Source organism: Zonotrichia leucophrys, chromosome 20 (assembly GCF_028769735.1).
Source record: "Zonotrichia leucophrys gambelii isolate GWCS_2022_RI chromosome 20, RI_Zleu_2.0, whole genome shotgun sequence".
Lineage (NCBI taxonomy): Eukaryota > Metazoa > Chordata > Aves > Passeriformes > Passerellidae > Zonotrichia > Zonotrichia leucophrys.
The window spans coordinates 7,466,284-7,486,295 of NC_088189.1; the positions used below are offsets into that span (position 1 = coordinate 7,466,284).

The following is a 20,012-nucleotide window of genomic DNA, read 5'->3' on the forward strand; positions in this document are numbered from 1 at the left end:
TTGCTTCAGCATTGCAAAATCTTGCCAATTTTGCTGGGATTCCCTCAGGTAGGAGTTAACATTAAGGCAACGTATTAAGTATCTCTATCTGGTGATGAAGATTATTTTTAACATCCTCATTAAAGCACAAACTTAATTTTAGAGATCTTTAATTTAAATTGTTCCTGTTGATTCCTCTGGCTGCATCACATTGAGCTCTAGAGATGCCTCCAGGTTTGGATGCTCCTGCAAATCACTCTGTCTGCCCAGGCTCAGTTCACAAAGCAAATTCTCAGTGATTTCTCTGAATTCTCAAAGATTTTTCTGCTCTGCCACCACCACTACAGGTCCTGCAGGACACAGATCATGAAGGCTGCTGGAATGATCTCTTCCAACTCTGAATTTTCAGGCTCACACAGTGGGTTTGTCCAGGAGGAAAGCTGCATTGTCCACAAGAATGGCTGATGGCTACAAGCAAGATCTCTTTGCCCTCAGCACAGGCAGATGCAAGTCTGGAGAATTAATCCAGCCTTCCAGCACATGCTGAAGGGATGTGTGGTACCCACTGGACAGGGAGCTTAAGCAGCAAGAAGGATTCCCAGGAGCTGAAGGTGAACTTATGGTGGGAGGTTTCCATTCCTGGTTCTGAATCTCCCTGGCTGGCTTGCATTTTCTGGGGTCACTGGTTTCACAGGCATGTGTGACAGAGCCCTTTGAAAAAGAGCCTTCACAAAATGTTTTACAGCACCTCAGAAAAGCCATCAACCCAATCCTAATGGGTCTGCTTCTCAGAAATGCTGAGTGTAAAAAAATCCCCTTGGAACTCAGCAGAGCTGAAGATGCTCCACACCTCTGGAAACACCACATCTATCATGCCTGATTAGGAAATTACCTGACCCCAAAACTGCCTGTAATTGACTTAAACATCACAAAGGTCTTTGCAAATCTTTTCTATCAAGACATTGACTGGGTCCATGGAAATACAATGCTTTTTTTCTCAGGTTCATCTGGTCCATTCCTGGGCAGATGGAGCATTCCTGCCTCTGGGTGCAGGGAAGGGTGGTCAGTGCCACTCAAGGCATCAACTTGCCCAAATATGAAGGTCCAAAGCTTTTAGGAACCTTGTAAACTGATTCCTCCATCTTTTCTCATGGCTGCATATCAGCAGCCTCTGTCACACTTTGACCTACAGATTAGGAGCACTTATATGACTCTATAACACCCAAAAGAAACCTTTATTGTGCTGTGATGAAAAGATGCTAAAATCCCAGTGCAAGGGGAGCTTTTTACAGGAACTAAACCTGCCACTTTCCCCAGCTGGCTGAGTTCCTAAGAGTTTGGGAAAGCATTTGCTCAGAGTATCACAGATAGAGCTGCTCTCTGCTGAGGCACAGGCACGGTGAGGTGAGGGTTTGGGATCTCTGAGGATGATAAGTTGCTCTCCTGCCATTCCCCACTCCACTGCTCAGTGCTGCAGAGATGAATGAAGCTGAACAGGAGCAGCTCAGCAACTTCAGATGGGGAGGAAGAGGGAGGTAAGTGATCTTTGAGTGCTTAGATTCTGCCTGAAACCATTCTGATGTAAATTTGGAACAATCCCATTAGAGGCCACAAATTTAATGTGAATTTGTGCAAAATCACCATAGAAGGGCTTCATCTCAAGAAACCTACCCCTTTTTTTTTTTTTTTTTCTTTTTCCCAAGTTTTCTGGGAAAGAAAGAAAACCTTTGTTTTAAAAGGCCTGGGGGGCTCCATGGGAACAATCCTCACATCCTATGTCTCAAGAGGAAGCTCCTGGAATCCTTTAGCTCATTTTGCAGTTATCTCTATCACATGCCCCACATGTTGGACACACAGATGGAACAAGGAGAAATGGTTTTGATCCTAGCTCCACATTTTTATCACTCCACCAGAATTACTCCTAATTTAATAACACTGTAAAGAGATCCCAGTGAAGTCCAGTGACGTTCAAACTTTCCCACAAGCAAGACAATTTGCTTTTTATGAATGATGTGGGTGCCCTGCAGGGTTTGATGGCAGATATGTTTAATTAGGGACTTTTTGATCACAAATTAAATGTGTTCAGATTTCTTTCACAGACAAGACAAGTAGAAAGAGATGGGAATTACTCAATTTTTGTCATCTTACTGAATTAAACTTTACCTGTATGTGCCTCTATGTGTGTATGCATGTGCATACACCTCAGTAATTCTTCTATGACCCCAGTGGTCTTTTTAGGTGATTTGCTCCTGATAAATTCCTGAATACCTGTTAGTGAAATCAGACACCCTTCCCCAGGAAAAGTAACCTTATCTAATCTACTCAATGCATTTTTGCATGTACTTAGTCACTATTTAGGTGCTATTCAGACAGAGAAGCACTTCTGTCCTTTCATTCATGGTGAGTAAGACTTTTTACCTGTGGGATCCTTTGTACTCCTGATTGATTTATTTTTAAGAGAACTGCTAAGGGCCGAAGCTTTATGAAAATAATCACTAACTGATATTAATTAATAAATTTGTTCAGGACAGATGGATGTCAGCCTTGATCGTGGTTCCCACAGCCAGGACCACACTGGGGGGATATCCAGAACCAGGGGCTCCCTGAGCTGCCTCTGAACTGGGATGGGTGTGTGCTGCTGAGAGAGGCACAGGACATGCAGGATGGTGGGTGGGTCGAAGCCCCTGAAGGAAAACCAGGTTGGACAAGGCTTTGAGCAACCTGATCTAATGGAAAGTGTCCCTGCCGTTGGCAAGGGGGTGGAATGAGATGGACTTTAAGGTTCCTTCCAAATCCAACCAGTCTGTGACTCTGTGAAGGAATATCACCCATGAGGGACGCAGTGCAATCACTGTGAAGGTCAGGTTTGCTCCCAGCAAGGCCAAAATTTTCTGGATGTAACTGAAAACAGGGATCAGGCCCTTAGCTGGCAGAGTGGGAAGTGCTGTGGTAATGGAGCTTCAACTAACAGAATTCACATGGAGCTATTTGGGAGAGGTTTTGAGAGTTTTAAAAAAAATATAATGAGGACAAAGCATTTCAGTCACTACCTTTGGATACACATAATCCACTTACACAAAACCTCTGGGATGTCCATAGCCCTGCTCCCAGCAGTAAACAGTTGGCAATCAGTACTTAATACAAGAAATTCTCAATTGTTGGCCCTTTTGTTCCTTAAATTCTGCTTCCCTTCCTGATAAGAGCTGCCGAATGAGCCACTTTGCCTTGCCGCTTTTGAAAGTGACCAACTCCCTGCAGTTTGCTTAGGTTTTTTTTAAGTAGCAATTTTAATGGCTGAAATCAACATCACTTTGAACTTGCTTTGCACTCGATCATGAAAACAAGTTTGTAACTCAGAAAACAACCACACAAACATTTACGCAGCTACTCTGGAAGAGAACCTGGTCCCATCTTCTTCCCACTCCTGCTCTCTCTTGCACCTAAGAAGCTGCAGATTGGATCTGTCCACAAAAGAACCATAACGAGTCAACCACCTCAGTGGCCACACTAATTGTGTGTGTACACGGGCACAACTTAACTGTGATTGCCAAACCACTTGCCATTATCTAAGCCAGGATCCCGTGCTTATCTATTAATTAAGTGTAAATTGCTTCTTTATCAGAAACTTCAGCTATTCACACATATTCTGTGTCTTTCAATACAAAATTATCGGTTCCAGGGAAAAACTTTAGGTTATTTTTATAATCATTGAGGTTTCCACCCTCACATGATCATGGGTTGATTGCAGCCATATCTGTGGTATTTCTGACCCATGTTTTGGGCAGCACTGGGGAAGCTCAGAAAGAAAGCCAGGCTGCTTCTGCTCCCTAAGCTGAAAGAAGCAGGTTTAAGCAATTCCTTCAGCTTGGCTATAAGATGTAAAATATGCCAGGTTAGGAAAACCCTTAGGTTACGATGTATCTCATGGACAGGACAGTGTCTGGCAGCTGTTGGTGGCACTGTGCTGGTGCAAAATGCAGAGTCAGCTCCGCTGGCAGAAGCCACTCGCCCTTACCTTTGGGCTCCAGGCCGTTGGAGTTGAAATGCATCCTCTTCTGGCACTCAGTGCAACTCATCAGGAACCTGGTCACAGCCTCTCTCGGGAGGAAAGCATAGGTCTCTGCAATCTGGGGAAACAACAGACAGCTGTAGGTTCTTGGGAGATGGAGAATGGGGTGGAGAGCACAGGAACCACGGGCACAACTCATAGCCACACGTTGTCCCCTCCAGCCCTAAATCCCTCCCTCCAGGGCAGCTGTTGGTGGGGAACACTTTGGGAGGGTAACTGATGTGCCACTGAGGCACCAAAGCACAAATGAACAGACCTTTGGTATCCCTGCATACCCAAACCTTCCCAGAAACTCCTTCCCGTTCCCCCTTGGAGTCTGGGAAGAGCAAAGCAATGAACATGTAGGAATCAAATGTGAAAGTAAGGCCTCGTCAGCTCTGTTTGCATTGTTAATTACCATCACACCAGTAACCTGAAGAATCCATTAATCTTTTGTAAGGGCAGGTCACTTTTTCCCACAATGACAATCAATTACTGTTAATAATACTTTGCACTTCTGTGACATATTTTATCTAGGGAATTGAAAACATTTTTCCAAACAGTAATGAATTAAGTCTCCTGAACCTTTGTGGGGTATGTATTTTACAGATGAGGAAAAGCAAAGGATAAATATTTAAAACTCGAATGCTTGAAGTTAAACACTAGATCCAGACCCAGGCACCCACAGAAGGTGTCTGGCATTCCCTGTTATTGCAATTAATTCCTGCCAACAGTAATTTTACGGTATTTCTAAGGATCAAGACTAGGTTATTTGGAGAAGGAATAAGTCAATTTTAATGTAGACTTCTTTAAGGCCATAAAAGACCATCAAATCTCGGAGTCTGACCTGTGCAGCACAAGTCACTTCACCCAGGGTCTCCTGCAGCCCAGTGGCCTGTGGTTTGCCTAAAACATCATCCAGGAAGACATCTGGTCTTAATTGGAAGGCATTAAAAGGTGGAGAGCCCACCTCTCACTTTGGGCTGGCTCCTATGGTTAATCACCCATCCTGTTTGGTCTAAGTGACTTGTCCCAGCACGGCAGTTCCCAAACCAGGGGCCGTGACCCCCACAGGGGTCACAGCACTTACAAGTGGGGTCATAAAGCAGACAGAAATTCAATTGTTTGTGCCAGTCCTCGGGGCTGGGAGCCCTGCAGAAGTGGGGCTCAGGACGGGAAGTGGGGCTGCAATCAGACACCTCGTGGGTGACGGGGCTGAGCTGGGAGGACGGCCCAGGATGTCCTGATCCCCCTCCTGTGGCCACACCGTCCTCCTACCTGACATAGTTAAAAATTCCTAAATTCTAAAAGTTCACATTAAATACAAAAATACCTAAATTCCACGCATTTTTGTGCCCTGAGGGGGTGCTGTTCTAGCAGCAGAGCGGCGGGGCAGGGGCTGGGCTGGATCCTGGCTCAGACAGCGCCGTGCCCGGCTCTGCGGTGGGAGGGAGCCGCATCCCTCTCCACTGCGCGGCAGCAGAGCCCGGGCTTTCACACGCACTCAATGCCAGATGGGTGGAAAGTTCAGGCGGGGACCTTGTCCCAGCGCTCAAATGGAGGCTGCAGTGCCTGGTCCTCATGGGATTCTCCTCCTATTTAGCTGCAGCCCCAGCGAGCTCTGTTGTGGCCGAGCGGATGCCAGCTCAGCCTTTGCCTCTGTGTGATATTTATCGATGCACAAGCACAAGGGATTCCTGCAGAAACGCTGAAATGAGGGGCCTGGAAATTGCTGGTGGCAGCCGTGGTGGGGTGTCACAGGCAGGGAACTGTCCCCGCCTGCTGCCTGCCGGGCTCAGCCGTGTCCCTGCCTCTTTTGCTCCAGCAAGCCCACAGTCTCTGCTGCAAATGTTCAGCTAATTTTAGTGATACAGTTGTTATTTCTCAGCTGATTTGATGCTCTGCAGAGCAGACAGCTTCCTTGATGAGTTATCTCCCTTCCAAACTCCCTTTCTGATTGCCTCCCTCCGGAGGTCATGGACAAGGGCAAACTCTCCAGTGTCTCTGATCAGAAGTGGTGGGGAAAGGGAGCAGGGAGAAGGAGGCAGGGGACCCCGGAGCCTCCCAGCTGGCCACCCAGCAGCGTCCCTTTGTGCACCGTGCCAGGCGTGGTGTGTGCTCTGCACCATTTCACCTTCCAGCTCGGGCTACAAAGGCGCTCCGGGGAGCAAGGGCAGCAGCGAGGGCAGGAGCCAGGCTGGGCAGCCCAGCCAGCAGCTCCTGCCAGGTCAGGAGGGGATACACGCTGCTAATGTGATGATCTCAGCTCAAGAGGGAGATGAGGGGTGGAGCGTGAAGCTCTCTCTGACTGCTGTGAGCAGGCCTGGGAAAACAGACGGATCCAGCCTGCTCCCCTGGGGCTGTGCAGGGCACAGATTAGTCCTCCAGAGAGATGAATTGAAGGAATTAGGGAAGGGTCGGAGTGGTCTGCTGGGGAAATGAGCAGAAAGTTTTTGAATTGTGGTCATGCTGGTGGGGCTGCCCCCCCTGGACCATAGAAAGGTCATCACTTGCCCCCAGCCAGGGAGGGTCAGTGTGTGCCCCAGCCCCCAGCTCTGCTGCAGGGGCAGGACTGGAGTGCTCAGGGCAGGGAGAGATGCTGTGAGCTCTGTGTGCACAGCCCTGCTCCCCAGGGACTCCCATCACATGTGGGAGGCTGCAGGGCACTGGGCTGCCTCACCAGCACTGCCAGCATCACAGTGTGGATGGAGCAGGGACACAGGCAGGCAGGACAGGCTCCAACCCTGTGCTGACTCTGGCAGCACAGAGCTGTGCAGAACCTCAGGCATCATCACTGAGGCGAGGGCAGCCTGCAAAGACCTCTCTGAGACATTGTATACACCAGAGAGATGAGCTGCCAGCAAACCACTCCTGTCTCTAAGCGACCTGGTCCTTAGGGCTGTGGGATTCAAGGGAGTAGCTTGGTCTTGGACAGTAAATTCAGCTCTTCTTGTAAAAGGAGAGCCCAAACGTTTGCATCCAAGGGCTGTGCAGAGTCAGGAGAAACAGCAAGCTCCCTGGAGAAGCACACTTCAAGCTAAATTATTCCTGACCTAACTAGAGAGGTGTTTCAGGGTGGATAGAGCTGGTTCTTGGCATCCATAGAACCAAGGACCAACCAAGACAAGACTTAGCTTGGTGCTTGCCTCCATTTTGTTACTGAGGAAACCCAGCAGGGGCAGGAGAAGAGGGAAAGGCCACGGCCATGCCCCAGTCCCCCTGTCTGGCTGCTCCTGACCTTCAAGGCCCACAGGAGACATTTCCCTCTGGCTGAGGGAGACAGGGAGGCAGATGACCCAGAGCAATCACAGGACCGGACAAACATTCTCTCATCCATCACTAATACCGAGGATTTCTCCTCCTTTTCCCTTCAGACATGCACAGTGCCTTTGTATGATTGCCCTGCTCTCTCTCCCCTCCCAGCAGCCGCGCTGTGCTGCCGCTGCAGCCCGGATTCCCCGAGCACAGCTGCTCTGCCTTTAAACCCCTCCTTCCTCACGCCTCCCCGCACCGCCACACTGGGCTCTGCCTCTCCTCTGCCTGCCGCCAGCGGCTCTGCTCCTACCTGCCCCGCCATCCCCGTTCCCCAGGGGCTCTCCCTCCGCTCCAGTGCCCGCCCTGCCCGGGGCACGGGGGGGACTCTCACCGCTCGGTAGGTTTTCTTCTGCCCGGCATGTTTGGGTGCTTTGCCCGGCTCCGACGAGCTTTCCACATGCATCGAGTAGATGATGTCAAAGAAATCTTCCACCACAGCCACGCGTTTCAGAGAGATGCCCTCGGGCTCCGACAGTCCATCTGCCCCCTACAACAGTGCAGGCAAGTTGAGTTAGTGTCAGCGATGGGTGACAGGGGTGACGAGATCGGCCCGGGGCTAATGTGGTTGGAGGGGGCAGAGTGGCTGTGCTCCCGCCTCGGGCTGCCTTGGGCACGGGGGATGTGGGGGATAAATTAAACATCGCTTCAGGGAGGATTCTGCTGTAGCCAGGGCAGTGGCGGCTGCTGCTGTCGTGCTGCTAAAGCTGGCAATAAAATTGGGCCAGGAATAAAAAACAAGGGAAGAGTCCAGAGTGGAGTCACAACTGATCAAGAGATTCAATTTCCGTAATGTGGGATGGTTTTGCTAGGCGGGGAACAGGCGGGGGAAGCTCTTTGGACCTGCACATGGTGCTAAACCACCCTGGGAAGCCCTGAGATGTGAGGTACTCTTGCTGGCTGCAGTCCCCGTGGACATGGATCAGCCAGCAGGACAAGGTTTCACTGTGATGCCAGGATACAGCCCCTAAAGGAAGGAGCCAGCATCCCCTCCTTCCCTGCACTGACCTTTCCAAGGCTCCCTCCCTCTCACAGACGCAGAGCAGCTGAGCGCTGGCAGCAGCAGCACAGCTCTTTGTGTGTTCGGATGTGCTGGAGAGCAGGAGGCAGTAATTCTGCCACACGACAGTGGTGACAGACTGATGGGAGTGGGAAGTGTGGGGAGCAGTGCTCCTCCGAGCTGACTGGCACCAACGGTGTCAGCTCACACTGGCAGGGCTTGCCGTGGGAAGGGGAGGCAGCCTCTGGGACCCGGCAGCTGCCATCGGCACTTGGCACAAAGCACCAGGGCAGGAAGGGCTACTGGGAGGTGGCCACTGAAATGGCAGGGGGGACTGAGAAAGGGCCAGCCTTTGGGAGGTCACTTAGCTTGCTCCTGGAAAAAATGCTATTTTTGCATAGACAAAAAAATTGAAAATATTATATCTATATCTATATCTATATCTATATCTATACATATGTATGTATGTATATGTATATATATTACATCCCTTTAAGGGCTGCTTTCCAAAAAGGAAAGCATGGATGTTGTCCAGTGGGTACCCACCAGGCAGCTAAGCAGCAACCTGCACATCGAAATTACCTGCAAACTACCTTTTTCACGTGCATTCACACATCCCTGAGGGCAGGCAGGAGCTGGCAGGGAGCTGTGGGCAGGCTCTGGCAGGGGTCTGCATGCAAAGGGAACAGCCAGTCTCCTAACCCGCATTTGTGCTGTCCTTGCTCGGGCTCTGTGTATCTTACACAGTCTATAGATTGAATAAATGCTGTTCTTTAAGCCACCAGTGAAGGGCCTCTCAAAAATCAATCACTGAGTGGGCCCACCTTCTGCTAAAGCTACCCAACATCTCAGAGGAGCAGTCATTTAATGTACAGCGCTGCCTATTAGAGTTGGCTCCTCACCCCAATTTCGGAACAGAGACTGCCTGTCCTGGGCACGGGCTGCAGTGGGACGGAGGCTGAGCTCACCCGGGACACGGGCACGAGGATTTTCCAACACAAACCACCTCTCCCCTCCCCGGGGAGCCCCGAGCCGGGGCTGAAGGTGGCTGTAACAAAGAGAATATTGAGAGCGAACACAAGGGGCAGGGTGGCAGGGCTGCGTGGTGGGGGTCGGGAAACTTCGCCCCAGGGAGTGTCTTTGAGGAATATAGATCTAATTTCTTCTGTCACCGTTCAGAGAGTTTCAGTTTAATCGAGGGCATGGGTATTCCCCTGCCAAGGAGGAGCGGGCATTAGGAGGCTTCCTACTGACCAATAATCCTCAGAGCAGGGTTGAAATGAGGATAATTACAGAAACAGGACAAAGGAAAATGCAGCAGGGGAAAAGCACAGTCAGATCTAACAAGCAGAGCCCTCAAAATTAAGGCTGTAACCAACCCTGTATGCAAATCATTGTTTCCAACCAGCTAATATCCTCCTCCCTGCACGGCCAGCAGGTCCCTGTTTCCTCCCCGGTTTCAGAAGGAATGCAGTGAAGGTAACCTCAGGGTCTGGGCATTGCCACAGCCTCCCTGCACACCCAGCAGCGCTCTCCTCTCCACCCCAGCTGGATCCAGAGCTGCCTCCTCAGCATCCCACTCCCTGCAGGGATCCTCCATCCCCTCCTCAGCCTTGTGACTGCTCTCCCCATGATGATTATTTAGCTTTGGAAAGCAGGTGAGATGCAAGCAGTATCAAAGCCACTGGGTATAAGAAGCCGTATCAAGTCAGTGCCTCCAGGATTAGGGAGGTTTATATCTGGCAATATATCCAAATGTTGACCTAGGATTTAAGAGGATACGTGTGCTGTAAAGTACCTCTCCGAGGGGCCCACGCCCCTCGGGTTCCTCCTTCCACACCCAGCATTGCTCACCAGTATTCCAGGCATGAGTCAGAGCCCATAATATCTCAGAAAGGCTTAAAACCCCTCAGGTTTAAATAGCAATAAAAATTCAAGGAAGCAGAATGGGAAGAAGGGATGCTTTTACCCTGTCCTGGTGTTGGGGCTTTATTAGAAGTCACCTGCCCCTACAAGGAGTAAAAGATTTCAGGAGCAAAGCTCAGCCCTGACAGGGGTGCTTGGAAGCGGGTTGCATTTCAGGCACTGAGGAGTCCCTCTACCACCTTCCAGCCATCCTATATTTGGATCCTTTTCCCTATATTTGCCCAGCACTGCTCTGTCTCTCCCCCTTCCCAGTCTCTCCTTCTCTGTGTACTGTGCCCCACAGTTCTCACCCTCCCTTTCCTGTCATCCCCCCCACCTTCCCAGAGCTGTGAGCACTCTCAGCTCCTCTACTCCATCAGGTCTTTCTCCTCCCCAGTGTCCTTTGTCTATTTCCACATCTCTGAGCACCGGTACCCCGGGGACGCTCTGCCCTAGGACCGCTCCCCTGGGCCTCGCTGCCCCTGCACCTCCTGTGTCCCTTCTCCATCCCGCCGACCCGGCCGCCTCCAGCACCGGCGGATCAGCGCCGGGAGCCGCCTCTGCGGCCCGAGGTCGCCTCCGTGCCCGGCCCCGGGCGGCGACAGCCATTTCAGGCAGCAGCGCTGTCCCGGCTGCGCCGCGGGCCGGGCAGCGCTCCCAGGGCCCGGCCATGGCGCTGCCAGCGCCCAGCCCGGCACCTTTGTTCTCGGCAGCCGCCCCGGGCACGCTCGGCCCCCGCCCGGCCCGGGACGGGGGCGGTGCGGCGGGAGGGGACGGGCAGCGCCCGGGCAGCCCCGAGCGGCGGCGCGGGGTGACATCTGCCGCGGCGGGGAGGGAGGGAGGCAGGGCCCGGCGAGCCCCCCCGCCCGGGCCGGGCTGGGGCCCGCCGGCAGGTAGCGGGTAACCACGGCAACCGGCGGTAATCCGCTCCCCCGGGCCCGCCGCGCCGCCCCGCGCCCGCTGCCCCCGCGCCCCGCTCGGCGCGGACCGGCCCGGGGCAGGCACCGGCGGCGGCGGGGCCACTGCGGCCGGGCCCGCACCTCGCCGAGCCCGGGACGGGCGGGCAGGGGCAGGGACAGGGGCAGGGGAGGGTTCCTGCCATCCCTGGCACCGCCATCCCGCCGGAGCTCCGCTCACTTCTCGAGCCCCACCGCAGCCCTGCTGTGCTCCCGCAGCCCCGCCACACCCCCGCATGGACCTGTCCCGGCTGCCGCAGCCCTGTCAGGCTCCCACACGGACCTGCCACGGCTCCCCCATGGACCTGTTACGTTCCCACATGGAGCTGCCACGGCTCCCTCAAGGACCTGTCATGGCTCCCAAAGCCCTCCCATGCTCCCACATGGATCTGCCTTGTTCCCACATGGATCTGCTGTGGCTCCCACACAGCCCTGCCATGGCTCTCACAGTCCTGCCATGCTCCCACAGCTCTGCCATCACTCCTACACAGCTCTGCCATGGCTCCCACAGCTCTGCCATGGCTCCCACAGTCCTGCCATGCTCCCACACAGCCCTGCCATCGCTCCTACACAGCCCGGTCCTGCCTTGGAACCTGGCAGCAGCACCCCCACATCTCCATGGCCAGCCTCCTCCACCCACCCAGCTCCCTGTGCTCCCAGCAACCTGCTGTGTCTCCAGCAGCCCCTGTGGCCATTCCTCAGCAGCCCAGCCTGGGTGTGAAAACTGCCATAATGGGAGATTTTCACAGCCAAACTGCAGCACTGACGAGCTAGCCCTGTTTTCTGTGGGGCAGCAGATCCTCAGCCAGCAGCTGCCACCTGATCCAGTCCGTGCTGCCCGCAGTGACCTCCACCCCAAGCCCCAGCGACCTGCCACCAGCCCAGCGAAACCAGACCCAACCCAGGCAGCTCCAGGGAGGCCAAGGGATGACAGCAACCTTCATGCACAGGACTTCTCAACCCTGCAAGCCCTTCCCCGACTTGGAGTTGGGTTTGGGAGAATCTGTGAGCATTTAACCAGAGCTCTCCAAAGCCTGCATGCTCCCAGCTCCTCTTCAGGCAGACTGGGGTAGACACTGCCAGGAGAACTGGAAACTGCCCGTTCTGGGCTCAGCAGCATGGAGGGGCTTGGCTGTGCCCTTGCACTGGCTGGCAGGGCAATATCTGCCTTCCCCAGTGGGACTGGCAGTTCTCCTGGGCCCAGGAAGCTTCACAGCTCTGCAGGGAAGCATCCCTTCTCCAAGGGGGTTCTGCTGCAGGGCCATCAGGCTGGGACTGCTGGGGCAGGAGTGGGATGGGAGGGAGTGCCGACTGCTTCCCCATCTGCTGTGCTCAACGGCAGATAAAACACTGCCCTGGCCCTCGCACCAGGGCCGATACCAGCCCAATTCAGCTTCCTGTGAGTCAAAAGCAGCTTCCTGCCAGCAGAGCCCTGCCTGATAATGGCTGTGTTCTGCTCTCTGCCCGGGAGCAGACCCTCTGCCCTCGCCTCTCCTTGCACTTCCCACATGAAAGCGTTCCCTTCTGTATCTCCCAACCACAGCATCTCCCCGCCCCAGCGCAGAGGCGCACGTTAAACTAATTTCCTGCTGCTGCCTGGAAGGGCCACTGCCACCCTCATCCCTGGGACAGCCCAGCTGGATGTTTGGGGCCAGCCGTATCGAGCTGTCCCTCAAGGTCACCTCCCTTGTACACAGACAGGCCACGGCTGGAGCTCTGCCTGTGCTCCAGCTGCTCTGCCTGTGGGACACAGCCACTGTCCCCAGCCAGGTCAGGGTCAGAGCTCTCCTGTCCCCTGCTGGAGTCACCCCCACGGCATGACCGTGGGTTCCCCAGCTGACACCAGCAGCAGAGCCATTCCTGTGGCACTCACCCATCCCTCACCCTTTCTTCCAGCCTGGGGTGGCTCCTGCTGCTGCACAAAGGAGGATCCCTTTTTTTGAGATGAGCAAAGGTGAGGTTTGTGTTTTATCTGAGCACTCTGCTGCTTTTTCCTCTTTGAAGTGTCTTTCTAATTTTCTGCAAGTTGTATTTTGTTCTAAGGGAATTTTTGGTCTTCTGACAAAAATGCTCAGCTGGCCCAGGGAGTGGATGTGCACAGGACAAAACAATTGGGACCTAGTGGGATCAGAAACTGACATACAGGATGGGATGTAATCCTGCCATGACACCAGAGACTTCCTATCAAGCTCTCCAGAGATCATAGAAACACAGAATGATTTGGATTAGAAGGGACCTTAAAACCCATCCAATCCCTCTGCCATGGGACACCTTGCACTAGACCAGATTTCTCCAAGTCCCGCCCAACCTGGCCTTGAACACTTCCAGGGATGGGGCAGTCACAGCTTCTCTGGACAGCCTATGCCAGTATCTCACCACCCTGACAGGGAAGAATTTCCTCTGAACACCAGGATTCCTCAAGTCCATCTCCCTGGGCAGCCGATGGCCCCCCAGTGACCACCTGTGCTGGCACTGTGGCCACCACCAGCCCACAGCCCACGGCCCACAGCCCACCTCTGCAACTGCTCCTCCTGCACAGGCTTCAGCACCAAAACAGACGGTTTATTTCAATATGGACTCTTACAACTTTTGATCAAGAAACTGTTCTTGGTACTTCTCATCTCTGGGAAGTCAGCCCTTGATTGGCTTCTATATTTAGACTTCTCCAGGGCTTTAGGAAGTTCACTCCTCATGGTATTTAGGTGTAGGATGAAAGCAGCTTTTGCGGGGGATATGTTAAACCACAGCAGGCTCCCTCTGCTAATGCTGCGAGGAGAAAGAGGAGCTAGATTCCTCGAACTTCCCTCTTCCCCTTGCCCCTCATGCCAGGGGCACAGAGCATGTCTTAGAAATTGGCACCAGGGAGACACTGGGCTGAAAACAGTATCAGCTGTACTGCTCATAATAAAAGAACCCAAAAGAAGATGATGGGAAATGCTCTGACTGACAGATTTTGCTCTTTTTTTTCTCCTGAAAATATTTTGCTAGGGAATTTTTCTGATCATCTCTGGTTTAAAAATGGGAGAAAAGCAGTTGCTAAAATGCTGATGGTGCTTCCCTGTGCTGAGCATTTTGTGTTGTGTCTTGTTGCACCAAGCAAACAAGAAACCCCATCCTGCACTTAGAGCTTCAGCTCCACTCACTGCAGTGAAAACAGCCCCAGCCCTCCTGAGCAGCTGAGCATCCCTCTGGCCCAAGAGAGCTCATTTCTCCTGGGGAAACTGAGGCACAGCAAAGAATAATTTTCCTGATACTCTCTGCTGACTCAGGCCAAGACTGGGGGCATTCACATTGTTTCTCTAGCCAGAACTGTACACAATACTTTTTTTTTTTCTCCCAAAGTAAATACTTCCTCATGAGGGGAGCCGGGTGCTTTATTTTTAGCTGGCAAACGCAGCTGAGGTGTGTGTCTTTCACGGGGCACAGGAGCAGAGCTAGCTGCTCTTTCAGCAGCTGAGCCATGGGGATGGGTCCAGGCCTTTGCTCTGACCTCAGCCTATTCCTCTCCTGGCTCCCAGGCCTGGGAATGAAAACAGAGCAGCCTGGGAGGGGCGAGCCTGGAAATGGCAGCCCTGCCTCCAGCTGTGGAGAGGGCCCAGGTGCAGGGTGCCAAGGGGAGGTTGGTGTGCTCAGGGTCTGGTGGGCGGCTGGGGACGGGGCTGCCATCCCTCCCAGGGCTGCCATCCATCCCAGGGCTGCCTGAAGGACACAGGAGAAGCCCAGCAGGAAGAGATTCTTGCTCAGATGCCTGCTTAGAGACTCCTTGGATGCCTGCTCTGCCCGGGAGGCAGAGGACATTTTGCACGGCGCAAGAGAGAGCAGAGCTGCCTCTGCCAGCACCAGGCTGTGCGCCGGCGGGGAGGCTGCAGGAGCAGCTGCATCTGGCAGGCAGTGCAGGCACAGGGCTCCCCAAGAAATGTGACCCTGGCAGGCAGAGGCCAGCACAGGGCTCCCCAATAAATGTGACCCTGGCAGGCAGTGCAAGCACAGGGCTCCCTCAATAAATGTGGTCCCTGGCAGTAAGCACAGTGCTCCCCAATAAATGTGACCCTGGCAGTAAGCACAGGGCTCCCCAAGAAATGTGACCCTGGCAGGCAGAGGCCAGCACAGGGCTCCCCAATAAATGTGACCCTGGCAGGCAGTGCAAGCACAGGGCTCCCTCAATAAATGTGACCCTGGCAGTAAGCACAGAGCTCCCCAATAAATGTGATCCTGGCAGTAAGCACAGGGCTCCCCAATAAATGTGACCCTGGCAGTAAGCACAGGGCTCCTCAATAAATGTGACCCTGGCAGGCAGTGCAGGCACAGGGCTCCCCAATAAATGTGATCCTGGCAGTAAGCACAGAGCTCCCCAATAAATGTGACCCTGGCAGGCAGTGCAAGCACAAGGCTCCCCAGTAAATGTGACCCTGGCAGGCAGAGGTAAGTACAAGGCTCCCCAATAAATGTGACCCTGCACCTGCTGGACACAAGCAAGGGGGAGCTGGCTCTTTCAGGGATAATAAAATACTGAGTGCTGTGGGGCAGCCTGAGCACTGCTTCACTTGGGTTTGGTGAGAAAGGTTCCTGCAGTCTCATGAGTGGAGCACCTGACTGACCTTCCTGGGAAATTGCTCCCTGGGGCTGTGGATTTCCCACTCCCTGTCAGCTGGTGAGCATCACCCTCCTCTCTGAGGTGTGAGGGACCTGGGTGGGAGAAGTGGCACACTGTGGGTGCCAACAGGGAGGAGATCACGAGTATTATTATCTGGGAATTATTATAATGTTGCAGTGTTTCTTAATATTTTGAAATAGGCAGGGTTTGCACAGAGGAACTGTGGATGTTCCGTCCCTGCAAGTGCTCAAGGTCAGGTTGGACAGGGCTTGGAGCAACCTGGGCTAGCGGAAGGTGTCCCTGCCCATGGCAGGAGGTTGGAATGAGATGATCTTTAAGGTCCATTCCCACCCAAACCCTTCTAGGATTCTATGATTCTAAAATGTGAGATTGGTGGCTTTTTAAAAAATATATTTGCAAAGGTGAGCAGTGATTTCTTAATGTTATTTGGATCTTGGTTTTGGTGATTTGGGAGATAATGCTATTGGAATGGAAAAAAAAAGGGGGAGGGGAAATGGTAGTAAACTTCATTAACAATCAGAAGAGTTTTTATAATCCATAGCATCCTGAAAAAAATCTAATACTAGGAATATGAGGAGTATTGACAATATGAAGCTGTAACACAAACTCAGAACATGTCTAGAGGTGGCTCTTCCTTGAAGTAACTTATCACTGTGAGTGATCTCCCCAGCACCAAGGACTAATCTAATAAAAATCACAAGCAAAGCAAAATCCTTTGAGTCAGAGGGAGGCCAAGGCACTGTAACAAGTGACAAGATGACCTGTCACAGCAAGGTGACCCCTCTGTGCCTAGGAATAGACCCAGCAGTGTCAGAGCAGCCAGGTGACATCATCACACCTACAGTGAGAACGTGGTGATGTCAAAATGAAACTGAGGAGGAGGAGATACGGAGCAGCAGCAGTTCAGCTAGTCAGTGGTAAGAAAAATTATGTAAAATCAGTTACAAATGATGCTACAGTGAATCAAGGTCAGGCAGGGCTGAGAGGCTGAGCCCTGGATGTGTGGCATCCCGGTGCCAGCTCCCTGTGCCCTGGCAGCTCCCAGTATGTGGGCCACAGTCGGAGACTCCCACAGGAACAATGTGATGTGCCTCCAGGGAAATGCTGACAGCTCAGCGGATGTTGGAGGGGGGGTAAAAGGCCTGCAAGCCCTGCCCTTCCAAACCAGCCTCCTCTCCAGGTCAGGGCACAGCAGGGATTGAGCTGCACCACACCACAGTGGCTTCAGCACAGCCTGGCCCTGACGCCAGAGCCTGGAAACACCAGCTCTGCCACAGCCAAGCACCACGACTGCTCCCTGTGAGCCCAGGCTGGGTTCATGAAATGGGGACATTGTGGAACCATAAGGGTTGTGCTGGATTCCATCATGCCCTTTCCCAACATGGGAACCCAGGAAAACTGCCCTCAGTGAGAGCAGGCATTTGGATTTATCCTGGGCTCACTTGTATCTACCCTGGGCTCTGGCTCTGCAAGGCTGGAGGGTCCTGTACAGGCAGTCAGGGCAGGGGCCACAGGGGGCAGACATAAATGGAACTCTGTTCTCCCCCTGCATTTAGGTAAACCCTCTCTGTATTCTGATTCATGTCCATCATAACCACTCCAGGTGAACCCCAACCCTTCCAAAAGCCAAACTCAGACTTGTAGATAAGCCCAGGAATGATTCCCCACTAACCTGGGATGGCCAAGTGGCATTTTTTTGAGCTCCTAACTGAGACTACATGTGGGGGATGCAGAAGTCAAGCATGGTCTTAAACCCTCTGTCATGGTAATCCATCCACAGAGATCCCTCTCCCAGGTGTGACACTCCATCCCATCACATCTGGTCTCAGTGCCACAGCACTGCAGGCTGGACACATGAGGCATATGGAGTGGCCTCACATCTGGCTCTCCCTGGTCTTTTGTGAGTCTGTGTCTCCAAACAGGGATGCTTTTGGGAGGAAAAGAAAGGAGGGGCAAAGCAAGCGGGGCAGGGAAGGCAGACAATTAATACAACCTGCCCTCTGTGTGAGGAATAAATTGGCAGCTGACAGGTTATAATCTGTGCAAGCAGGATCTTCACAGGAGAGGTGAAGGCTCCATTGGGGGCCAATTGGATGGCTAATTAGGAGGACAAAGCAGAGGATTCGTGAAAATGTTTATGAAACAGTGCTTGGCAAGGGAGCCCCTGAGAAACGCACAGCAGAGAGGAGCTGCTTTGGGCTGGGAGAGGAAACACGAGGGTGAAACAGCAGAACGAGCACTGAGAGGGAAAACAGCCATGCAAATGTCTGCGAGAGGACGGGGATTCCCAGGTGCCCTGTGGAGGAGTTCAGGGGAGGGCCCGAGGACGCCTCATTTTTCTAGAAACACATGGGCTGTATCCCCCGTGCGGCTCCTCCCGGTGCCGTCCCCACCCCGGCGCGGTGCGGAGCGGGCTCGGGGTGCCGCAGCCAATCGGCGCCGCTGGCCGGGCAGAGAAGGGCACGAGGAAAGCAATTAAACCCGAGCTTTGATTGGGCTCACAGATGACTGCTTGTGCTGGAAATGCCTGAGCTTCTTTAAGCGCCTCGGCGGTGGCTGGAGCCGGCCTGATCCCCCATCCCCTCCTCGGCGCGTCGCTGCTGCGGCAGCGGGAGCGTGACTGATGCTCTCTGTCCCACACACGGCTCCGAGAGCTCAGAGGTAGGAACCAGTTGCTAAGAGACAGGACTGTACTTTCCAGCCCACATCCAGACCTTTGTCACCAGCTCAAGGGCTTTCTGCCGGATCCAAACGCTGGGCGCAGGTGAGCGGGAGACGCCAGGCCTCCTGCCAGCCTCCTCCCAGCCCCGGGAGCCACACCACCAGCGTTCCAACTGAGGATGGAAATGGCAAACCCAAAAGCATCCCCAAGGGAGCGGCTTCCCTGGGCTGGCTGCTTGTCCTAGTGCTGTGGGACTGCAAACTGGAACACCCTGCGGCACCTGGAGCCAGTGTGGGTGGGACCTGCAGCACCGACACCCAGGAGGTTTTGGATGTCACCACACTGGATGAGTGAATGACTCGGTATTTGCTTTGAGATCCCTCCTTCAAATGCAAGCCAGGAGAGGAGTCCCAAACTTCAGTCTCATTTTTCTGGGGGGGGTTCCTGGTGAGTTTGGATTCTTAGCCCAAAGACTCCCATAAGAGCAACCCACTACCAACTGGAAAGACTGAGTGACCCCATCTTTCCAGAGCACACCCTCCCTTTTGGTGAGGAGCAAATCCATCAGAGCCTTTGCCTGTCTGTTGGAAGGGAAATACATCCTCTGGGGCTGCCAAGCCAAAGAAGAGCAAGGACAGAGAGAAACCACTCACACAGCATTGTCTTCCTGGCTGTCACTCCGTGAAGGGCCCTGCACCGTGCCAGGAAGACACAACCAGGCTCCACTCCCCTTCCAGAGGCTGCTACCTTAACCTCAGACATGGACACTGTTACCCAAACCTCTGCTCTGCTCTCTGCTCTCACACACAGCACTGACTCTCTGCAGTTATTTCTCCTCAAATAAATTGCTATTCTTTGGCACCAGCCATAAAAGTGGAAGTCAGTAGCTTTCCAGCAAAGACAATGATTTTGGCCAACAGGTACCTGCCCTTGCTACAATCAGCTAATTAAACCAGACACTGAAGCTCAGGGGTGGTTTTGGCCCATTCTCAATGTGATTCTTTAGAGGTGGGCACAGCTGATGTGAGATCAGGGAAGATAATTAATGATTTGCACTAAAGAAAGAGACATTAATATGCATCCCTCTGTCATGGCAATGCCAGAGCATCCATGCTGGCCAGGCAGGGTGGATGGACACTCCACCAATGCTCCTCCACACCCCTGGGCTTTCCCTGCCATTTGCTTGTCCGCAGTGTAAGTTCACAGACTGCTCATATCAAGCCTAACATAATGATAAAACTAAAACTGAACAAGCTGTATCAGGACATTATTGCTGAGAATGGTCCTGAGAAAGTTCCCACTGAAAGGACTGTGGCTGCCTCCTTGGGCTCTGCTGCAGACTTTAGTCACTGGCTGAATTCCCCCTTCTGCCTGTGGTCAGAGCAAGCCCCTCTGAGCAAGGCCCACGAGGGGAGCTGAGAACAACCATGTACTGTCCTCACACCAGTCCTCTCTGCTCCTCATTAACAAGGCCCTGAGTGCTTGGACCCTCTTCCTGTGCAAAGGTGGGGCAGAACCTGGAGTGTGGGAACCAC

The 20,012-nt window shown here is 53.2% G+C and overlaps 1 protein-coding gene across 1 annotated transcript in view; it reads right to left on the minus strand.

Annotated features, from left to right (window-relative positions):
• The window catches only part of NOL4L (nucleolar protein 4 like), a 63,878-nt gene that overhangs the window by 37,682 nt on the left and 6,184 nt on the right, over positions 1 to 20,012 (minus strand). The window contains exons 2-3 of the mRNA XM_064729700.1: positions 7,674 to 7,829; positions 3,995 to 4,106 (exon numbers count right to left, since the gene is read on the minus strand). Of these exons, the coding sequence (XP_064585770.1) occupies positions 3,995 to 4,106; positions 7,674 to 7,829 (268 nt within the window). The remainder of the gene's footprint in view (positions 1 to 3,994; positions 4,107 to 7,673; positions 7,830 to 20,012) is intronic.